This window comes from Papio anubis, chromosome 1 (assembly GCF_008728515.1).
Source record: "Papio anubis isolate 15944 chromosome 1, Panubis1.0, whole genome shotgun sequence".
Classification (NCBI taxonomy): domain Eukaryota; kingdom Metazoa; phylum Chordata; class Mammalia; order Primates; family Cercopithecidae; genus Papio; species Papio anubis.
Genome location: NC_044976.1, coordinates 181007338 through 181024943, shown reverse-complemented (window position 1 = coordinate 181024943; position 17606 = coordinate 181007338). Strand labels below are relative to the sequence as shown.

The window sequence follows — 17606 nt, the reverse complement described above, 5'->3', positions numbered from 1 at the left end:
TGTCTCTCAGCCCTCACTGGAGTGTGAGTTATTTGAAGGAACACCGCTTGATCTTCGTATTCTGGTACTTTCTAGGGAAGCTAGTGCGGTACGCACAATACACACCGAGTAGTGAGTGGGTGGGAAGCGCAGGGCAGCTCGCTCAGGCTCTCCCTCCCCAAGCACTCCACACTCTGCAACGAGGAGCAGCACCCGCTGGACACCCCTTCTGTTCCAGGGAGTTCCAGGTGGTCTGTTTCTCCTAATTCCCTCCCCGCTCTCCTAGGGAGAGTGAAGCAGGTGAGAGTGGTTTGCGTTGCTGGCGCCTTTCATTTCCCAGGCTGCAGGTGAGAAGAGGATGCAGACTGAATGAAGGTCCCATTGACTGTCTTCCACCAAAGACTGTCCTAGGCACATGGTCAGTGCTCAACAAATATTTGCCGGTTGAATGAATGGAAGGCAAAGAAACAGTGGCAGAGATTGAAGCTGGCGAAATCAGCAGCAGTGACTTGTGCTCCAGGAGCTCGCTGTTCTCATGAAGTTAGATTTATCCACAGCGTGTCTGAGCCGTGGCACCCAGATTTACTGTCATCAGGACTTCTATCTCTGTAAACCCCCCAAAGGAAACACCACCCCCGTCGGTGTCATGGAGAGGTTCATAGGCAATCTGAGCTGAACGGACAAAGATAGGAAGTCCTGATGACAGTAAATCTGGGTGCAAGAAAGGGAGGCAGAGCAGGGAGGATGAACAGCAGAAATACATTTTCAAGAACTGAAAAAAGACAGAAATTTTCAAGAACATAGAAGATAAAGGAAGAATCTGTCTCTCCGCCACAGTATTTGTGACATTCCTCAGGGTAAAATACTTGCTGTTGGTGTGTGCTGCTGCCAAGAGTGTGTTTGCTGGGAGGTTTAGTTTTTTGGGTTTTTGTTTGTTTTTTTTAAGATGGAGTCTCACTCTGTCACCCAGGCTGGAGTGCAGTGGCACGATGTCTGCTCACTGCAACTTCGACCTCCTAGGTTCAAGCAATTTTCCTGCCTTAGCCTCCTGAGTAGCTGCAAGTACAGGCATAGGTCACCACACCCAGCTAATTTTTGTATTTTTAGTAAAGATGGGGTTTTACCATGTTGGCTAAGCTAGTCTAAAACTCCTCACCTCATGTAATCCGCCTGCCTTGGTCTCCCAAAGTCCTGGGATTAAAGGCATGAGCCACTACGCCCAGCCGTATATATACCCCATTTTCTTTATCCACTTGTTGGTTGATGGGCATTCAGGTTGGTTCCATATCTTTGCGACTGCTGATTGTGCTGCTAATGTATAGCTAATGTATAGCAGCACAATCAGCAATCGCAAAGATATGGAACCAACCTTTCTCTTATAATGACTTCTTTCCTTTGGTAGACACCCAGTAGTGGAATTGTAGGATTGAATGGTAGTAGATCCTTTTTTTTTGTTTTTTGAGACAGGGTCTCATTCTGTCACTCAGGTTGGAGTGCAATGGCACGATCTTGGCTCACTGCAACCTTCACCTCCAGGTTCAAGTGATTCTCCTGCTTCAGCCTGCCGAGTAGCTGGGATTACAGGCACCTGCCACCAGGCCCGGCTAATTTTTGTAATTTTAGTAGAGACAGGGTTTCACCATGTTGGCCAGGCTGGTCTTGAACTCCTGACCTCAGGTGATCTGCCCACCTCAGCCTCCTAAAGTGCTGGGATTACTGGTGTGAGTCACCACACACGGCACACACCATCTCCTTTTAAAGTGCACTGAAACCTTTTAACTTACCTGTGCTCAGCCCTGCCCCCATCATTTTGTGAACTCCTTGAAGGATTTCTTGTCTATCTTTTTATCCGCAATGTTTGAAGGTACAGTGTTCGATTTAAATTTTTGAATGAAAGCAATCACAAAAGACATACTAAAGAATCACAAAATAATATTTTGAATTTTGTTTTTGTTTTGTTTTGTTTTTTTTGTTTTTTTTGAGATGGAGTCTCGCGCTGTCGCCCAGATTGGAGTGCAGTGGCCGGATCTCAGCTCACTGCAAGCTCCGCCCCCCGGGTTCCTGCCATTCTCCTGCCTCAGCCTCCCGAGTAGCTGGGACTACAGGCGCCCGCCACCACGCCCGGCTATTTTTTGTATTTCTTAGTAGAGACGGGGTTTCACCGTGTTAGCCAGGAAGGTCTCGATCTCCTGACCTCGTGATCCGCCCGTCTCGGCCTCCCAAAGTGCTGGGATTACAGGCTTGAGCCACCGCGCCCGGCCAATATTTTGAATTTTAAGTCTAAAGTGGTATTTATTACTCTGCAATAAACTTACTGTCATTTCTTCCTTAATGAGTAGTTAGATTTCCTTAATCAATGAGGTAATTAGTATAGCACTAAAGTTGTTATTGCAGCTAAAAAACAAAACAAAAAATCCCTTGACTCCTCAGATGGCCTATGTAGACCCATCTCCTTGAGTAAGTCATGGTGGTTCCTGTTGAATTCTTGGAAGCAATGATGAAAGCTTGTGCTGTCACTTTCTTACAGGGCCCTCACATTCATGGTGGGGGCCAAGTCCTCTGTCAGCACCTCCCAGGTGGCTTTTCTCACCTGCAGTATTGTCCCTTTCTCATCAGGTGTCACCCTCTCACCAGCATCGGAAAGCTGCCTCTTTTCAGAACCTCCATTCTCTGCTGAGCGGCAAGGGGGAGCGGTCCCGCCTCTACCTGGTAGCGGGGCCAGGGGACCACAGTGCAGCTGGCAGGTAAGAGGAGCACCCATGATTTGGAGGATAAACTCAGAGAGTGACCAGTGGAGCCAAAAGCTTGACTCCTTCCGGCCTCAGCATCATGGCTCTGAGCAGGGTCCGCTGAAGGGAAAGCAAGGCCTCTGCCCAGGACATCTGATGTGTGGAGACAAGGCTGCCACAGGAGTCTCAGCACCTCAGTGTCCTGCCCCGACCCTCGGTGCACTGGGCTCTGAGAAGGCCTGGGGTTGCTGGAGAGGGTGGAGTTGGCCGGTTTGAGTCCACTGTCCCTCTGCTGTCCAGTGACATCTGGAAATCAGAAAGTTTAGAGAGCTTTCCTAGCCCAGCTAAAGATCCAAATAAACATGTGGAGTCAGAGACCCCCAGAGAGGCCCAGGACGCATGACCTGCTTGGAAACATTCCGCCCTGTCTGACGAGGCCCTGTAGGCTGGCTGCTCTTGCCTGGGGCGTGGATGCACTTCGGGGTGTATGTTAGCTCCTGGAAATGTGACATAAACTTATACCTTTGGTCAGATTCTTACAAAGGTCTCTGTACCCCCCCAAATTTGAAACCACTGCTTTGGGAGGGTGGGGTTTCTAGTTCCACAGCAGGCTCTGGGGGGCCTTGCACAGCAGTGGAAACCCACCAGTTTTGGCCCTAGCAGGCTGTCTTTGCTGGTGGAGGTCAGCAGAACCCCAGCCTCCAATGCCAGACTCTGGCGTTGGCTGTCCATGAGGCATCAGTCATCTGTAAGCTAGGGAAGAGTTGTGCCCAGTGCCTGACGCTTTTTGCCCTCACTGTGTCTCTGGTTCCCTCGCAGGCCGGCCAAGGCTTCACCACGGCGTGCCCTCAGCGTGGAGGACGTGGGTGCTCCCAGCCTGGCTCGCACCGTGGGCCGCCTGGTGGAGGTGTTCCCGGACGGCACGAGCCAGCTGCAGCTGCAGCGCTCCCCGGGGGGCACTTTCGGCTTCTGCGTGGCCTCTGGGAATGGGCGCCCAGACTCAGGTATGCCCTCTCCCCTTCCTCAGCCCCATAGCCGGGGCAGCCTCAGCAAACCACGGCAGGGCCTTCTGGCTGTGTCAGAGGCTTTTCTGGTCCTTGGCTGAGCCGTGGAGCTCTGGGAATTCAGAAAGCCCCTGACCACAGGACGAGGCTTCTCCCCTCAGGGGCTCTTTCTGAATTGTCCAGGGCTGTCTAGGAGTCTGCACCTGCAGAGCCTTTGCCCTGGGCAGCTGCAGCTGAGAGGGCGTTGGTGGGGAGTGTACGGGAGGGGGTAGAGTTGGCAGGTTTGACTCCACCGTCCCCCTGCTGTCTGATGATATCTTGAAATTAGAATCTTAGGCAGGCACGGTGGCTCACGCCTGTAATCCCAGCACTTTGGGAGGCTGAGGCGCCTGGATCACCTGAGTTTAGGAGTTCGAGACCAGTCTGGCCCACATGGTGAAACTCCATGTCTACTAAAAATACAAAATTAGCTGGGCGTGGTGGTGCATGCCTGTAATCCCAGTTACTCAGGAGGTTGAGGCAGGAGAATTGCTCGAACCCAGGAGGTGGAGGTTGCAGTGAGCCAAGATGGCGCCATTGTACTCCAGCCTGGGCAGCAAGAGCAAAACTTCGTCTCAAAGGAAAAAAAAAAAAGAAAGAAATTAGGATTTTGAAGGCCATCTTAGCAGAGGAGAGCCAGAGGGAAACTGTCTGTGCCTGCCGGTTCTCAGCAGTCCCTTTGATGTGGCTGCGTTGAAACGGTTCCTTTCCTCCGGCTGTGGAGTGTGTCTGGGCAGGTGGAGCGTGCCTGTCTGTCTCTGCATCCCGTCCCCCCCTCAGGCCTGTGCCCGAGGATTATGTTCAGATGAATCCTGGCTGCAGGCTTCTGGCTGGGGTGTGCCCTGGGTCTCAATTCAACGCAGGCAAGGGCAGGGAGGAGTCCTGGACATCATTCTGCACTCTGGCCAGTTCTCAGTTCCACCCCATCCATGAGTCTTTCAGGGCAACGTGACTTGCCAAGGCCCACACCCAAGGTCTGTGGTCCAGAATGCATCTCAGGGCAAGGGCCCATAAAGGAAAGACATTCCCCAGAGGAGCAGGGAAGGAAGACAGGTATGCGAGGGTGGGCAAGGAGAGGAGGGGAAGGAAGAAGAGAGAAAGGGAGAGACAGATACAGAAAGACGCGCACAGAAGCCTGCTGCAGCTGGGCTCTGCCAATGGGGGATTGAGTCCTATGCTTTGATCTCCTAGGTCAATGCTGTTTAGCCTGGGAAAAAGTCTGCCTGCTGCCACATTTGCAGACCGCAGCATGAGTTCTCATGTCTGTACCATCATTAATTGTTTCAGCAAATATATACTAAGCACCTACTATGTGTTATAGATACGGGGGATACAGCAGTAAGTGGAACAGACCAAATCCCTGTCCTCATGAATATACTACCCAGTGAGCAGTTAGATTGTATCTATAAAATGTGTACTCTTGTTATGTATAATGTGCTACGTATGTCAGATGGTGAAAAGAAAGTTCTGAGAAACACACAGATAAAGCAGGTGTGGCAGATGCTGGTATAGACAGGAGTGTGGGGAGGCTTTTCTGAGAAGATGACACTTGAGCAGGGCCCTGGATGGGGCAAAGGAGGGGCCCTGCGGGTGTCTGGGGAAGAGCATTCCGGCAGATTGGACAGCAAGTGCAGAACCCTCGTGGAGGGGTGAGCCTGGCCTGTGAGAACTGTGAGGAGGTCAGGTTGGACACTCTACAGCAGGCAAGGGGTTGGGAGGAGCAGTTTGGAAAGATGGGGTTGTGCCACTGTAAGGGGCTTTGGCTTTCATGCTGAATGAGATGGGAGCCACTAGAGGGCTCGGAGCGAGCACTGAGGCTCTCTAATGTCTATGAGAATAGACCCCAGAGGGACACAGGTGGAGCCAGGGAGCCCTGTGTTGAAGCTATTTCAGCAGTCCGGGACAGAGATGGTGGTACTTGGGCTGGGAATGGCTGTGGAGATGGGGAGAGGGGAGAAGGTTGGATTCTGGTTGATTTGACTCTTTGCTGATGAGCTGGACATGTGTGTAAGAGGAAGACAGGACAGGTTTCTGCCCACTCTGGACCTCAGGAGGATAAAACGTCCTTCCTCACAGGCCTTCCCGTAGCCTCCTCTCCTGTTAGGTGAGCAGGACAGGCCCCCGGACAGGTGTGTGAAGGCGGAGGCAGACAACCCAGCATGTTTGTGCTCCGGCACCTCTGCTGGCTGTGTGACCTAGAGCGGGCGACATCCCTGCTGAGCCTCAGTTCCCTAATCTGTGAAATGAGGATGACAAAACCTACCTAGAAGAGTCATAAGGAGCATTTGATAAGGCACACAGGAAAGGGCCTAGCATTTTTCTTCCCTCCCCTTCAGAAAGAGAAGGTCTGGGGAAGAAAACCCCACACAGGGACCAGTGTGATCTGCATTCCCCTGTCGATGTGAGTGCACACACAACAGGGCATTGTACTCTGCCCCCCACCATCCCCCAGAGTCCCTTTTGGCTCCCTTGTAGACAGTGGGAGCCCCTCCCCGTCACCCGTCTGGGAGCTCTGATGGGCAGGGGTGTCTAGTGACCCAGGGTCCCCGGCACCCTTGCCTGAGTTGGTGCCAGCTCCCTGTTCTGCCCAAGCATTCCCTGGTCCTGCTGCCATCATGGGTCACTAGATGGCACACAGGGGTCCCCACGCACATGAAGCCTGGCGAGTGCTGGGGCCTCCGTTCCCCAGGCCATCCTCCAACAGCAGAGGGTCACTTCTTCCAGGCTCCGAGGGGCTGTGAAGAGGGCTGGCTTGTGCCCTGCGCTGAACCGGCAGGATGCTGGTATTAACTTGCTGGCTTTCACATCTGACTCTCTATGAGTCTGCGAGAACAGCAGGCTTTGCCTTCTGCTTCTAATTGGATACAACATAGAGATCACACATCCTCAACAAAGGCCATTTCCAGCAGACAATAAATGCCTACGACAGCAGGCTGTCATATTTGTGTCACGAATTTCAGTTGTGAAATCTACACGAGTCTCCCCAAAATGGCAGGAGTGACGTCAGTGTCTGGCCTAGCTCTGGCTGCATTCTTTCAGGGTTTATCATTAGTCCCCACCTGCAACTCCCACAGCACATCAGACACTTCTCTGGGTTTGCCACAGGGGCTCCTTCTTACCTGCCCCCTCCCCGTGCCACCAACCCGTAGACAGGGAGGGCAAGCAGTCCAGCTAGAGGAGGTAAAAGACAGGGTTGAGGGAAAACGCCTTGTACAGTCAGGATGGCAGACGTACCGTCAGGGAAGACAGCCCTGCAGAAAAGGCTCGGCTTGGCCAAGAAGCAACAAAAGGGATTCTATACCTCCGACCGGGGCGGGGGGAATGTGTGCAAAGATTGGATTTGCTAAATTCAGAGCCACAGACTTTCAGGTGCCTCGGTGAAGATCAGTGCTCTTTCAAAGCCACATTTCAGAGGCAGGCTTTAAAATGCCTGACTTCTGTCAGGGCCAGAGGCTGGGGGGACCTGAGAGAGGACTTCCCACTAGTCCAAGATGTGGTGACTAGTTTCAAGCCAGAGATTGAGGAGCAGACCTGATGCCCCTTCGGGCCCCTGCTAGGAACCCGATTGGAGGAAAAGGAAGTAGAGACAGTAACGCGTGGGCAGTGGCCTCATGTTTGAAATGCAGAGTGAGCCGAGCTGGGCTTGGAACAGTGAGGGTGCCAAAGGCTGCACTGAGCAGCCTGGTTCTGCCAGTGCTGATGCCCATGCCAGGGGTGTGCCCTGCAGTCCTCCAGCAAAGTCAGCCTGTGTCTCAGCCCCTGTGTCCATCCAACACGGAGCATGGGCATCAGGGGCTCCAGCCTGCCCTGGGAGAGCCAGCACCTCACTTACTTCCTCCCAGGTGGGAGCAGCTGGAGGGGAATTTGAAAGGTTTCCAGCCACAGCTGAGGCCGGTGGGGGGATGGGGGCCTCCTCAGCTGGACGCTTCCCAGAGATGCCAGAGGGAGCCAGCCCAGCCAGCCCAAGCCCCACAGGGCCTGCCCCACTGACAGGGGGCTCCCTGAGAGCCGGAGCTTGGGAAAGAAACAGAGAAGCTGGTTCCTCCAGGCTGACTCTTGGCACCTTCTAGACCCAGGCAGGGCCTCTTTGGGGTGGGGAGGAGGGGACATGTGCAGAAGAGGAGAGGGAGCCACCGGAGCTTTGAAATACGTGGCTAGAATTTTTATTTTTCCTGGGTTTTTTTGCTCAGATGTTTTCCCATCCCAATTGAGGAACCATATCTGAGTAAGACTGAGGCCAGGGTCACTCTTTGGCAATAGAGTGCAGCAAACCAGGCTTGGATGCGGCTCAGCCACTTTTGCTTTTCCGATGATACCTTCCCATCACCCCGGCCTTTATGCTGGGCCTGGGTGACCTGAGGCAGCAACTGGATCATAGTGCCAGGCACCGAGTAGGTATGGTTCCTAATTTTTAAAAACTATTTTCCTTCCTATTCTACAAGCAAAACTCATCTCAGAAAAAGATTAGCTCACTCACAGTCAGGTATAAATAACAACAATTTAACGCGTTATTTGCACTAGGAGCATTTCCACTTTAAAAGTAGAGACAGTGGAATGAAGTTAGACCGTGGAGGAGATGCACTGTCTAAAGCCAGTTGCGGCTGTGAGGTGGAATAGTGAGGGGTATGTGTGTGTGTGCATGCGCGCAGAGAAGTGCCCGCTATGAGCACCTCCTCCCTGTGCCACACAAACAGCACCTCACCAACATGGTCAGCGTTCCAGAGATGAACTTCTTCGATTTGGGTGTCATTGTGAAATTCTCCCGTTTTCCTTTGCAGGGATCTACGTGCAGGAGATGGCTGACGTGAGCACGGCCAAGCTGTACTCAGGGCTGCTGGGGGTGGGCGACGAGATCCTGGAGATGAATGGGGCCAAGGTGGCAGGGCTGGGCTTGGCTCACATTAAGGAGCTCCTGGCCCACTCAGAGAGCTTGTCAATCCGTGTCTTGAGGCAGAGACCTGTCCCACGGTGACCCAGAAGTGCCGCTGCCCTCACTGTCACTGCCTCGGAAGCCCTGAAGCACTTGGGGTGGTTGGCAGGAATGTGCTGCACAGAGCTGCTCTGTGGCGGAAACAGATCCTGGCAGCATCTAACCTCTTGGGCTGTGGCAGGGCTTCCGTGGTGGGCTGCCTTCGGGAGAGGCAAGGAGCCTGTTTGCATATTTTGTTTAAGGCCATTTATGCAGAACTAGAAAAAGAAAAAAATGGGTCTCCTTCCATGTCTGAGGGGGTGTCAACATCTACTTGTACCTTTGTTGGCAGGGGAAGGAGGGCGATGCAGTGGGTCCTTTGGTTGATGTCTGAGAGCTGGCCTCACCTCCGGGTCCCACTCCTGGTCAAAGGCTACCCCAGCTTCCAACACTGTGGAACCAAAGAAAGCACATGTCCATATTGGCCTTGACCCTTCCCTTTTTCAGCCACGTTCCTCCCTACTCCATTCACTGCCTTTGCCCTTTCTCCAGCAATGGGCAAAGTGTCCTGGAGTACCAGCCTTACAGCCATTGACCATATATGCCAAACCAAAATTGGAATGTGTCGTCTGACAGGAGTTTTATGCCCCTTCTGGGTTTGGGAACATCTGGGAGATGTTATCTGGTAGCCAGAATATTAAAAATTTCTAGGAAATTTTTTTTATACATAAAGTTGAAAACAACAAAACTGATTTCAGGACATGCTACTGTGGTAGCCAGGATCCAGCCAGTGGGACCAGCCAGACCAGCCCCACGCCACCCCAGCCGCTGCCTCTGCCCAGGAGGAGGCAAGAGCTGCTGCAGCCTGGCCTGTGGCAGCCTCCCTCTTAGTTCTGTCCAGCTTGGAGACAGGGCTGCAGCGGGTGCTTGGCCGTCACACAGCTGCATGCTTTCTGCCCAGACGTCCTGGCGGTGCTGTCAGTGGGCATGTGGGTGGGTGGGCAGCAGGGAGGCTGTGGAGAGTGGGGATGGGCCATCTGCCTGGGCCTCAGCGCTGCCTGGAGGGCTGGGACTCTTTGGGAGTGGATGGCCATGTGTCAGTCTTAACTTATTAAAAAGCAAAGCTGAAGCTTCTCTCACTCTGAGTTGCAAAATTCTGGGCTCAACACTCACTTTCACTAGCCACGGGCAGGACTGGAGAGTGGGGGAAGGCACGGGTGCTGGTGGTGGGCATGCCAGAGGAAAGGCTGGGGAGGCCCCGGGTTAGGGTGACAGCCACGGTAGATGCAGAAGCCTCCAGACCGTCCTTTGGCAGAAGAAAAGCCCTGGGCCAGGTTTATGATCAGGAGAGAAGAAGCCAAGGGACCCTAGCTGGGCACAACTGAGGAGTGTAATAGGAAGTTCAGGGCTGCTTTAGAACTGGCCAGGGTGCCAGCTGTGGTTAAAAAAAAAAAAAATCCTGGAAACAAGAAACCCAACCTTCAGCAGAATCGGGTTTAAATGAGTGTCAGGGCAGCTTTCATTGGACAAGGACACTGAAGCAGGCCTGTGGCCCAGGGAGAAGGTCGTGGGGGTGGGGAGGCAGTCCTGTGCAGTGTTTGGGGTATGTTCCCTGCCCAGGGCCTTTGCAGCAGGAGCCAGGTCCCTGTCTTCATGATGCCCATGCAGGGAGAGGGAGGGGCTGAGCCCCATGGGGTAGGCGGGTGAAGGAGGAATGAGGGGGCTCTGACAGGTGAGCAGAGGGGCCAAAGGAACAAGTGCTTGGGGCTTCTGGCTGTGAAGAGGGCACTGGCACACCTCAAAGTGTAGAAATGACCCCACGGCAAGAAACCTCCAGTGTGGGGAAACCCTGGCTCCTCCTATACTGCAATTCTTGGCCTATGGTCACAAAACTGGAGAAATTTCATGTTGAGAAAAGCTCCTGGGGGCCAAAGACAGCTCCATTTTTCTCTGTGTGGCAAGGACAACTCGCCTTCCTAGGTGGGAGGAGGTGGAAGCGGGTGGCTGGGGCTGGGAGGACAGGAAAAGGCTCAGGCATATCACCTCCCAGGCTGGTGACATACTTAGTCCTTAAATAGTCCTGCCAGGTGTGTCCTGCTCATTGTCTTCATCTTGCATAGACGGGGAACCAAGTTCAGCAGCACTGACAGGGCATGCAATCCTGCCCCTCTGACTCGGGGCCCACTTTTCCCACTGCAGCTGCCTCCCCATGCCAGAAAAGGATTGCTGCTAGGGGAGGGGCACGAGGTACACAGGACACTGGAGGCTCCCAGGCCTCTGGACGGTGACCTAATTCCAAGGAGGAAAGGCGCTGGCATCCCAGCTCTTCCCTGGGACAGCCTGATGTGCAGGCCCTGCCTTGTGTGGATGGGAGGGGGCTTTGGTTTCTCCAGCCTCCTGTTTGACCTTCCCCAATTGCCTGCATCTGCCTGCCTGGAGAGCTGCTGACCTTGAAGGCCTGGGGCAGCCCTGCCTCACTCACACACTGGAGCATCAGAACCTAGTGTCTCACTCTGTTGCCCAGGCTGGAGTGCAATGGCATAATCTCAGCTCACTGCAACCTCCGATTCCTGGGTTCAAATGATTCTCCTTCCCCAGCCTCCCGAGTAGCTGAGACTACAGGCACCCGCCACTATGTCTGGCTAGTTTTTGTATTTTTAGTAGAGACAGGGTTTAACTATGTTGGCCAGGCTAGTCTCGAACTCCTGACATGTGATCCGCCCGCCTCGGCCTCCCAAAGTGCTGGCCTGAGCCCTAGTGCCTGGGCCATCAGAACCTTCTTACTGAGAGCTTATTAACCAGGAGCCAGGCCTAGGCCAGGCAAGAGCCCCGGGACATGAGAGACCAGCAGCCTCAAGGGGCCCCAGCCTAGCGGGAGGCACACACATATTACAGAGCCAAGGCAGGGTGTGCTGCAAGAGGGGCTGCAGCCGGTGTAGCCTGTGGACAGCCTGAGGCCATGATTCGTGGTTGGCCAGGTGGTTGGCAAGGGCGCCAACCGGACAGGTGAGCACAAGCAGGGCTTTGTAAAAGGAGTAGGAAGCTACAGCAAGGGCCAAGTGACTCAGGCACAGAAACCAAAACAGCCACGTGCAAAGGTGTGGGTTTTCCCAGTGTCTAACTTAGGTTCCTACCGTGGTTCACAGAAGGCCCCTGACACTGGGACTACACGGAGCAGAAAGTGGCACCACCTTTGCCTCAGACACCGCAATCTCCTTGGGGCTTGGGGGCACTTTCCGAAGCCACCCGCAGAACGGGCGTCCCGGGTGGCCGCTGGTTTTCTCCTCTTTCTCGGGAGCCTCCTCTGTAGCTGCGGGGTGCAGCAGAGGCGAGAGGTCTCCGCAGCTGGCACCCGGTGTCCCGGGAGGGAGGACCGGGGTCTGTCGCGGGCCCTGACACCAGGAGGCGACTGTGCCCTCGGCAGCCGCCCCACACCCGCCCCGCCCTCAGGCCACCAGAGACCACCTCACAGCGACGCCGGTGCCGCCCCCAAGTCTCCCTGGCGGGGCGGGCGGTCCCTACGGGCCCTGGCAGGCAGCGAGCGGCCGCTTGTTCTGCACCCGCAGGCTCCCCGCCAGCCGCGCCTTCCCGGCCACGCGGCCGCCCGCGGAGTGTGTTCCCGCGGCAGACCCGAGGCGTGGGGCCAGGCAGCGCGGCCAACAGCCTTTGTCTGCGTCCTCCCGCGGGGTCTCGCGCGGGCGGGGGTGAGAGGGGCGCGGGCCCGTTGCCCTGCCTGGGGGTCGCCAGGGCCTTCATGCCAAGGCCGTTTCCGCGGGGCGGGGTGTGTCCAGCAGGGCACGGGCTGTTAAGAGCCGCGGGGGCCTGCAGCCTGAGGGTGGACGGAAGGCGGGCTCACGGGCGTTTTGCACGCCCCCGCCCCCAGCGCGCGCGCGCGCGCACACACACACACACACACACACACACAGCTGGGCTCACCCTGCACACACACACACACACACACACAGCTGGGCTCACCCTGCACACACACACACACACAAACAGCTGGGCTCACCCTGCCCCTGAGGAACGCACGACTGGGGAGGAGGACAGGAGCCGACTGGTGCATCGCAAGGTCCCGGGCCTTGCTGAAAGGTGCTGTGGAGTCTTCGCGCTGAGCCAGACTGGGAGGATGAGCTGGAGCTGGCTGGAGGGATGGGGAGGAAGTGGGGCGAACTATGGACCCTCAAGTTCGTGGGGTGGGCGCGGGGTGTGCAGGAATGACTACCTGGTGCATGCAGTGTCCCCAGCTTTCAGGTGAGCTGGAGAAACCACAGGCTGGCTCGAATTTTGGAAACCCGTGTTAACCAGGACTTCAGGGACCTGCCTTCGTTGGGCTGTCCCTCACCTTGCCCTGCCAGCTCCACAAATGTTCCAGAGCTCTGCTGGGGTCATTAAATAACCCTGAATCCACACAGCAACACTGCGAGGGAGAGACTATTATACCAGGCTTAGGCAGGAGGAGTCGGAGGCTCAAAGGTTAATTCACAGATCCAAGGTCTGGGAGCCAATAAATAGCAGAGGCAGGATTTGAACCTGGCCCTCTGCGACTTCCAGCCAGCATCCTTCCACCCTCCTGGGTCCCTCTGCAGTTCACCTCGCTTGGAGGTCCTCAAGCACCGGAGTACCCGCTCCCCGGCCTGCAGGCACAGCCTACGGGGCGGAGTGGTGCCCTCCAGCAGCTCCCGCGGCCCAGCTTGGCCTGCCCACCACTGACCTTCACCAGGACGCAGGCGCCCTCATTTCGGTGTTCCTTCCGGGAAGTGGGGCTGGAGAAGGGCAGGCAGATGCCTTTCCAGGGCAGTGTTTCCAAACTGCAGGTACAATTCACTCGTGGGTTATAAAAGCAATTTTGTGGGTTGAGACAAGCATTGAAAAAAAAAAAAAAAGGACAGGATAGAAAATAAAAATTAGAGTGCTTTATACAAGCCGAGGGTAGCTTAGGTTTTGAGAAATGCTGCTTCTGTGGGTATTCACCGAGTTGTAATTTAAGGTGGGTTATGGTTCTGTTCTGCAGGGAGACAGAAGAAACCTCAGGGCCATGGCCTGGCCCCTGGGGTAGTGGGGAAGAGGCCTCCACCCTAGATAGGTGTCCTGGGCAGCCTTTTGTTTTCACCTTTTCTGGAGGTGCCAAGAAGAGGCCTATGACCCAGGAGAGGAAGGCAGTGACACAACTGTGGACTTCTTAGTCCTCCACAGGATTCTCGTGTGGGTATTACTGGCAGGAGCTTTGTTTGTTGGCTCCTGGATCTCACCAGCCCCAACTTCACCCATCCATGCACCCACCTACTCTCTCATGCTTATGCATATGTCTTGGTTGGAATGCCCTTTCCCTGTTCACCCACAGACCCCGTGGCAGCCTTCAAAAATATTAGAGGTGTCTGTCTCTGGAAGCATTCCCAATACTGCATGCTGACTTCGGCTCCTCCCCTTAGATCCCATAGGATCTTGTACCAAGGGCTCTTTACTGTGACTCTTTAGGCAGAATTGCTTGTTTATCCTCCACCAAACTTACCTGGCAACAAGTGGACTTCCCTACTCCATCTGCCCAACCCATTTCCCACCCCAAGTCCCCAAGTCCCCAGGCTAGTTCTGGAGCGACTCAAAACGCCCTGCTGCCACCTGCATGAACAGGCCTTCCCTTTCTCCCTCCCTCCCCCACATATCCACAGAGAAGTTTCCCTCTTTCCTACAGAGCCAGAGCACCTGCTTAGAAATGGCAAGAGCCTTCCTTGGCAAGAAGCTCTGCCCAGCGCTCTCTGGCTGTGGGTTGGCCAGGTCGGAGTGCTGGACCCCAAGGAAGGGGGCCGCGGGGACTGGCGCTGATATGTGCCCATGGAGCCAGGGCTTAACAGCTGCCCTGCCAGTGCTGGAGGGTATCCGGAGCTCTCCTGTGGCTGCCAGGCTGCCTGCCGGGCCTGCCTTTGTCTTGTCCTTTTGCAGTCTGGGCTCAGGCCCCTACTCACAGCGTGGAGCTGCCCTTAGGGTTCTGGCCCAGTGCCAGGCACTGGGGAGAGGCCCGCCCTGCCCTTAGGATACCCACATCCCCAGGATGGATACAGCTTCAGTTACGAAAAAAGGCCAGCGTGCAGGGCTACAATGGAAGCCCCAAGGCAGGAGACCCCACTCTAACTGAGGAGCAGAAAGGCTCCCAGGAGAGCCCACTCTAGGACCTCATGGCCCCCCAAGACCCCAAGCTCACCAGCCTCCATCCAGCTCTGGTGTTAACTCAGGAACAAGAGGTGCTGGCATCCACGGGAGCGGCATTCAGAGGCCACAATTTGCTTTCTCATCCTGAGCCCCCCAGACTAAGTCTCCAGGATTTTCTGGGTTTATACAATAAGGGGTTTGGCTCATTTATTTTTTGCTTATTTCCAGCCAAATACACAAAAGCTCCAAAACATTTATCAGCAAGGCAGACCTGTGTGAAACCCTGAGCCAGTAGATCTCTTGAACCCTACAGCGGACTTGAAATGTGGTCAAGTCCAAGGCAACTGGTATCCGTGCTTTATCCCAGGTACTTCTGGTTCAGTGCTTTAATCCACCACGAACTGGCACAGCTGCTGTGTCCCCTCTCCCCCCTCCTCAGCCTTATGCTACCACTTCTCAGGTTAGAGGGATGGCTTAGTGAGACATCTGCTTGCCACCACTGAAGTCAGGCCAGTGTCTTTTCTCTTCATGGAGGCCTCGTATGGTCCAGGCCAACCTGGACTCCGATTCTGTCTCTACCATTTACTAGTTGTAGCCTTACACAAATTTCTTTATTGCTCCATGCCCCAGTTTTCAGGTGTAAAGTTGGTCTCAACAGTATTTCTCTTGTCGGGTTGAGAACTGAATGAAAATGTTTTGCTCCTCACCACATCCCTACAGCCTTGGTCAAAGACCTACCCCACATATCAGATTTGCATCAAATATTGGCCAGAACTATTGGTGACTGTTTAGATAAAACTTTTAGGAAGTTTAGAGTTATTGACCTCTTCGAAGGCCAGCCAATCTTACTGTGCCCGGAGAAAGCATCTGATGGTATGTGAGCAAGTGGGCTGGGAAGGGAGGTGGGGAGAAAACACCATCCAAAGAGGCTGGAATCGGAAGCACATGCCCACACTGGCTTCTGGAGCCCACTGCCCCCTCTCTGAGGTGCATCTGTGGTGATGCTTGCTCAGGCTCAGCCTGCCCCTGCACAAACAGTCACTGCTAATGCTCCATGTAGCAGCACCTGGGCAGGTGGGCATACAGCTGACACCTGGAGGCACCAAGGATCATTTACTGATTTGAAATGTGTCCTCTAGGACAGTGACCTATTACGGTGGTATGACAGGCCCTCCCTTCCTGTGAGTTTCATTTTTGCCTCAGGTCTTGCCTTTTAACATTTTGGGACCTTTGGAATGATGGCAAATCACTGTTTTGCTGCACAGCAAAGCCATGAGTAGAATCGTGTCACTGTCCACCTGTGGAACTGGACCCCTCAGGCTTGCAGATGCAAACTATCTCCCTCTGCCAAAGCGACAGTCCATGTTTCTCCCTCGGGTCGGGGAGATGATCTGCTTTTATTAGAGGATACGTATAACCTTAACTCTCTAAGCACTCGTTTCTCTGGCGAGGCTGGTCAGTATGTTTATTTGCCATCACCTTTTCTCCCTAGCTACTATGTCTGGGAGAAATCAAGCTAAGGACTTAGCAAGCTCTGATATGGCACCTTCTGTGCTAGGCACTGGGGTCACAGTAGGCAGCTCTGCCTCTCACCACCTGTGTGACCTTTGGAAAATGACTTTTCTGTGTCCCAATTTCCTTACCTGCAGATTTAACAGATGAGGAAACTTCTCATTTTTAGAATTCTGTGTGTTAGTACACAGTACTTAGAACAGTGCCTGGCACATAGAAATTAGTATCAGTGAGGATGATGATGGCAAATGGAATGATCAAGATCTCTCTGCCCTTAAGGACCTTATGTAGCCTCATCACCTCATCACCTCATCCCCACAGAATTTAGGGCAGGCTCTTTCAACTACCAATTTGCTTGGGCAATATTGTTGTTTGCCAGCACTTCAGTGAGGGGGGGAATGAAGGACTCATTCCTTTCTGTTCTGGTCTGTTCTCCCAAGTTCACTGTCTCATTGAAACTCTGTGCTGTGTAATATTTTGCATACACAGTATGGTTATGTATTAGTCCATTTTTATGCTGCTGAAAAAGATATACCTGAGACTGGGAAGAAAAGGAGCTTTAATTTGACTTACAGCTCCACATGGATGGGGAGGATCATGGCAAAGTGCGAAAGGCACTTCTTACATGGCAGCAGCAAGAGAGAAATGAGGAGGAAACAACAGTGGAAGCCCCTGATAAACCCATCAGATCTTGTGAGACTTTTTCACTATCATGAGAATAGCACTGGAAAGACTGGCCTCCATGATTCATTTACCTCCCCCTGGGTCCCTCTCAAAACACGTGGGAATTCTGGGAGATACAATTCAAGTTAAGAGTTGAATGGGGACACAGCCAAACCATATCATTCCACCCCTGTGCCTTCCAAATCTCATGTCCTCACATTTCAAAACCAATCATGCCTTCCCAACAGTCCCCCCAAAGTCTTAACTCATTTCAGCATTAATCCAAAAGTCCACAGTCCAAAGTCTCATCTGAGACAAGAAAAGTCCCTTCCATCAATGAGCCTGTAAAATCAAAAGCAAGCTAGTTACTTCCTAGATACAATGGGGGTACAGGCATTGGGTAAATTCAGCTGTTCCAAATGGCAGAAATTGGCCAAAACAAAGGGGCTACAAGGCCCCATGCAAGTCTGAAATCCAGCAGGGCAGTCACATTTTAAAGCTCTAAAATAGTCTTCTTTGACTCCGTATCTCACATCCAACTCATGCTGACAGCAAGAGGTGGGTTCCCGTAGTCTTGGGCAGCTCTGCCCCTGTGGCTTTGCAGGGTATACCCGCCCTCCTGGC

General features: G+C 53.8%; 2 protein-coding genes across 4 annotated transcripts in view; one reads left to right on the top strand and one right to left on the bottom strand.

The window, feature by feature from the left end:
- Positions 1-9799, top strand: part of KIAA1614 (KIAA1614 ortholog) — a 38789-nt gene extending 28990 nt beyond the window's left edge. The window contains exons 8-10 of the mRNA XM_003893439.5: positions 2596-2723; positions 3528-3712; positions 8530-9799. Coding sequence (XP_003893488.3) covers positions 2596-2723; positions 3528-3712; positions 8530-8723 — 507 coding nt within the window. The 3' untranslated portion in view covers positions 8724-9799. The remainder of the gene's footprint in view (positions 1-2595; positions 2724-3527; positions 3713-8529) is intronic.
- STX6 (syntaxin 6) overlaps positions 7899-17606 on the bottom strand; it is a 99373-nt gene continuing 89665 nt past the window's right edge. For all 3 annotated transcript variants that reach the window (XM_021929941.2, XM_003893441.3, XM_031658027.1), the window contains 2 exons: positions 13375-13471; positions 7899-9111 (listed from right to left, as the gene is read on the bottom strand). The gene's annotated coding sequence lies outside the window, so the exon portion shown is untranslated. The remainder of the gene's footprint in view (positions 9112-13374; positions 13472-17606) is intronic.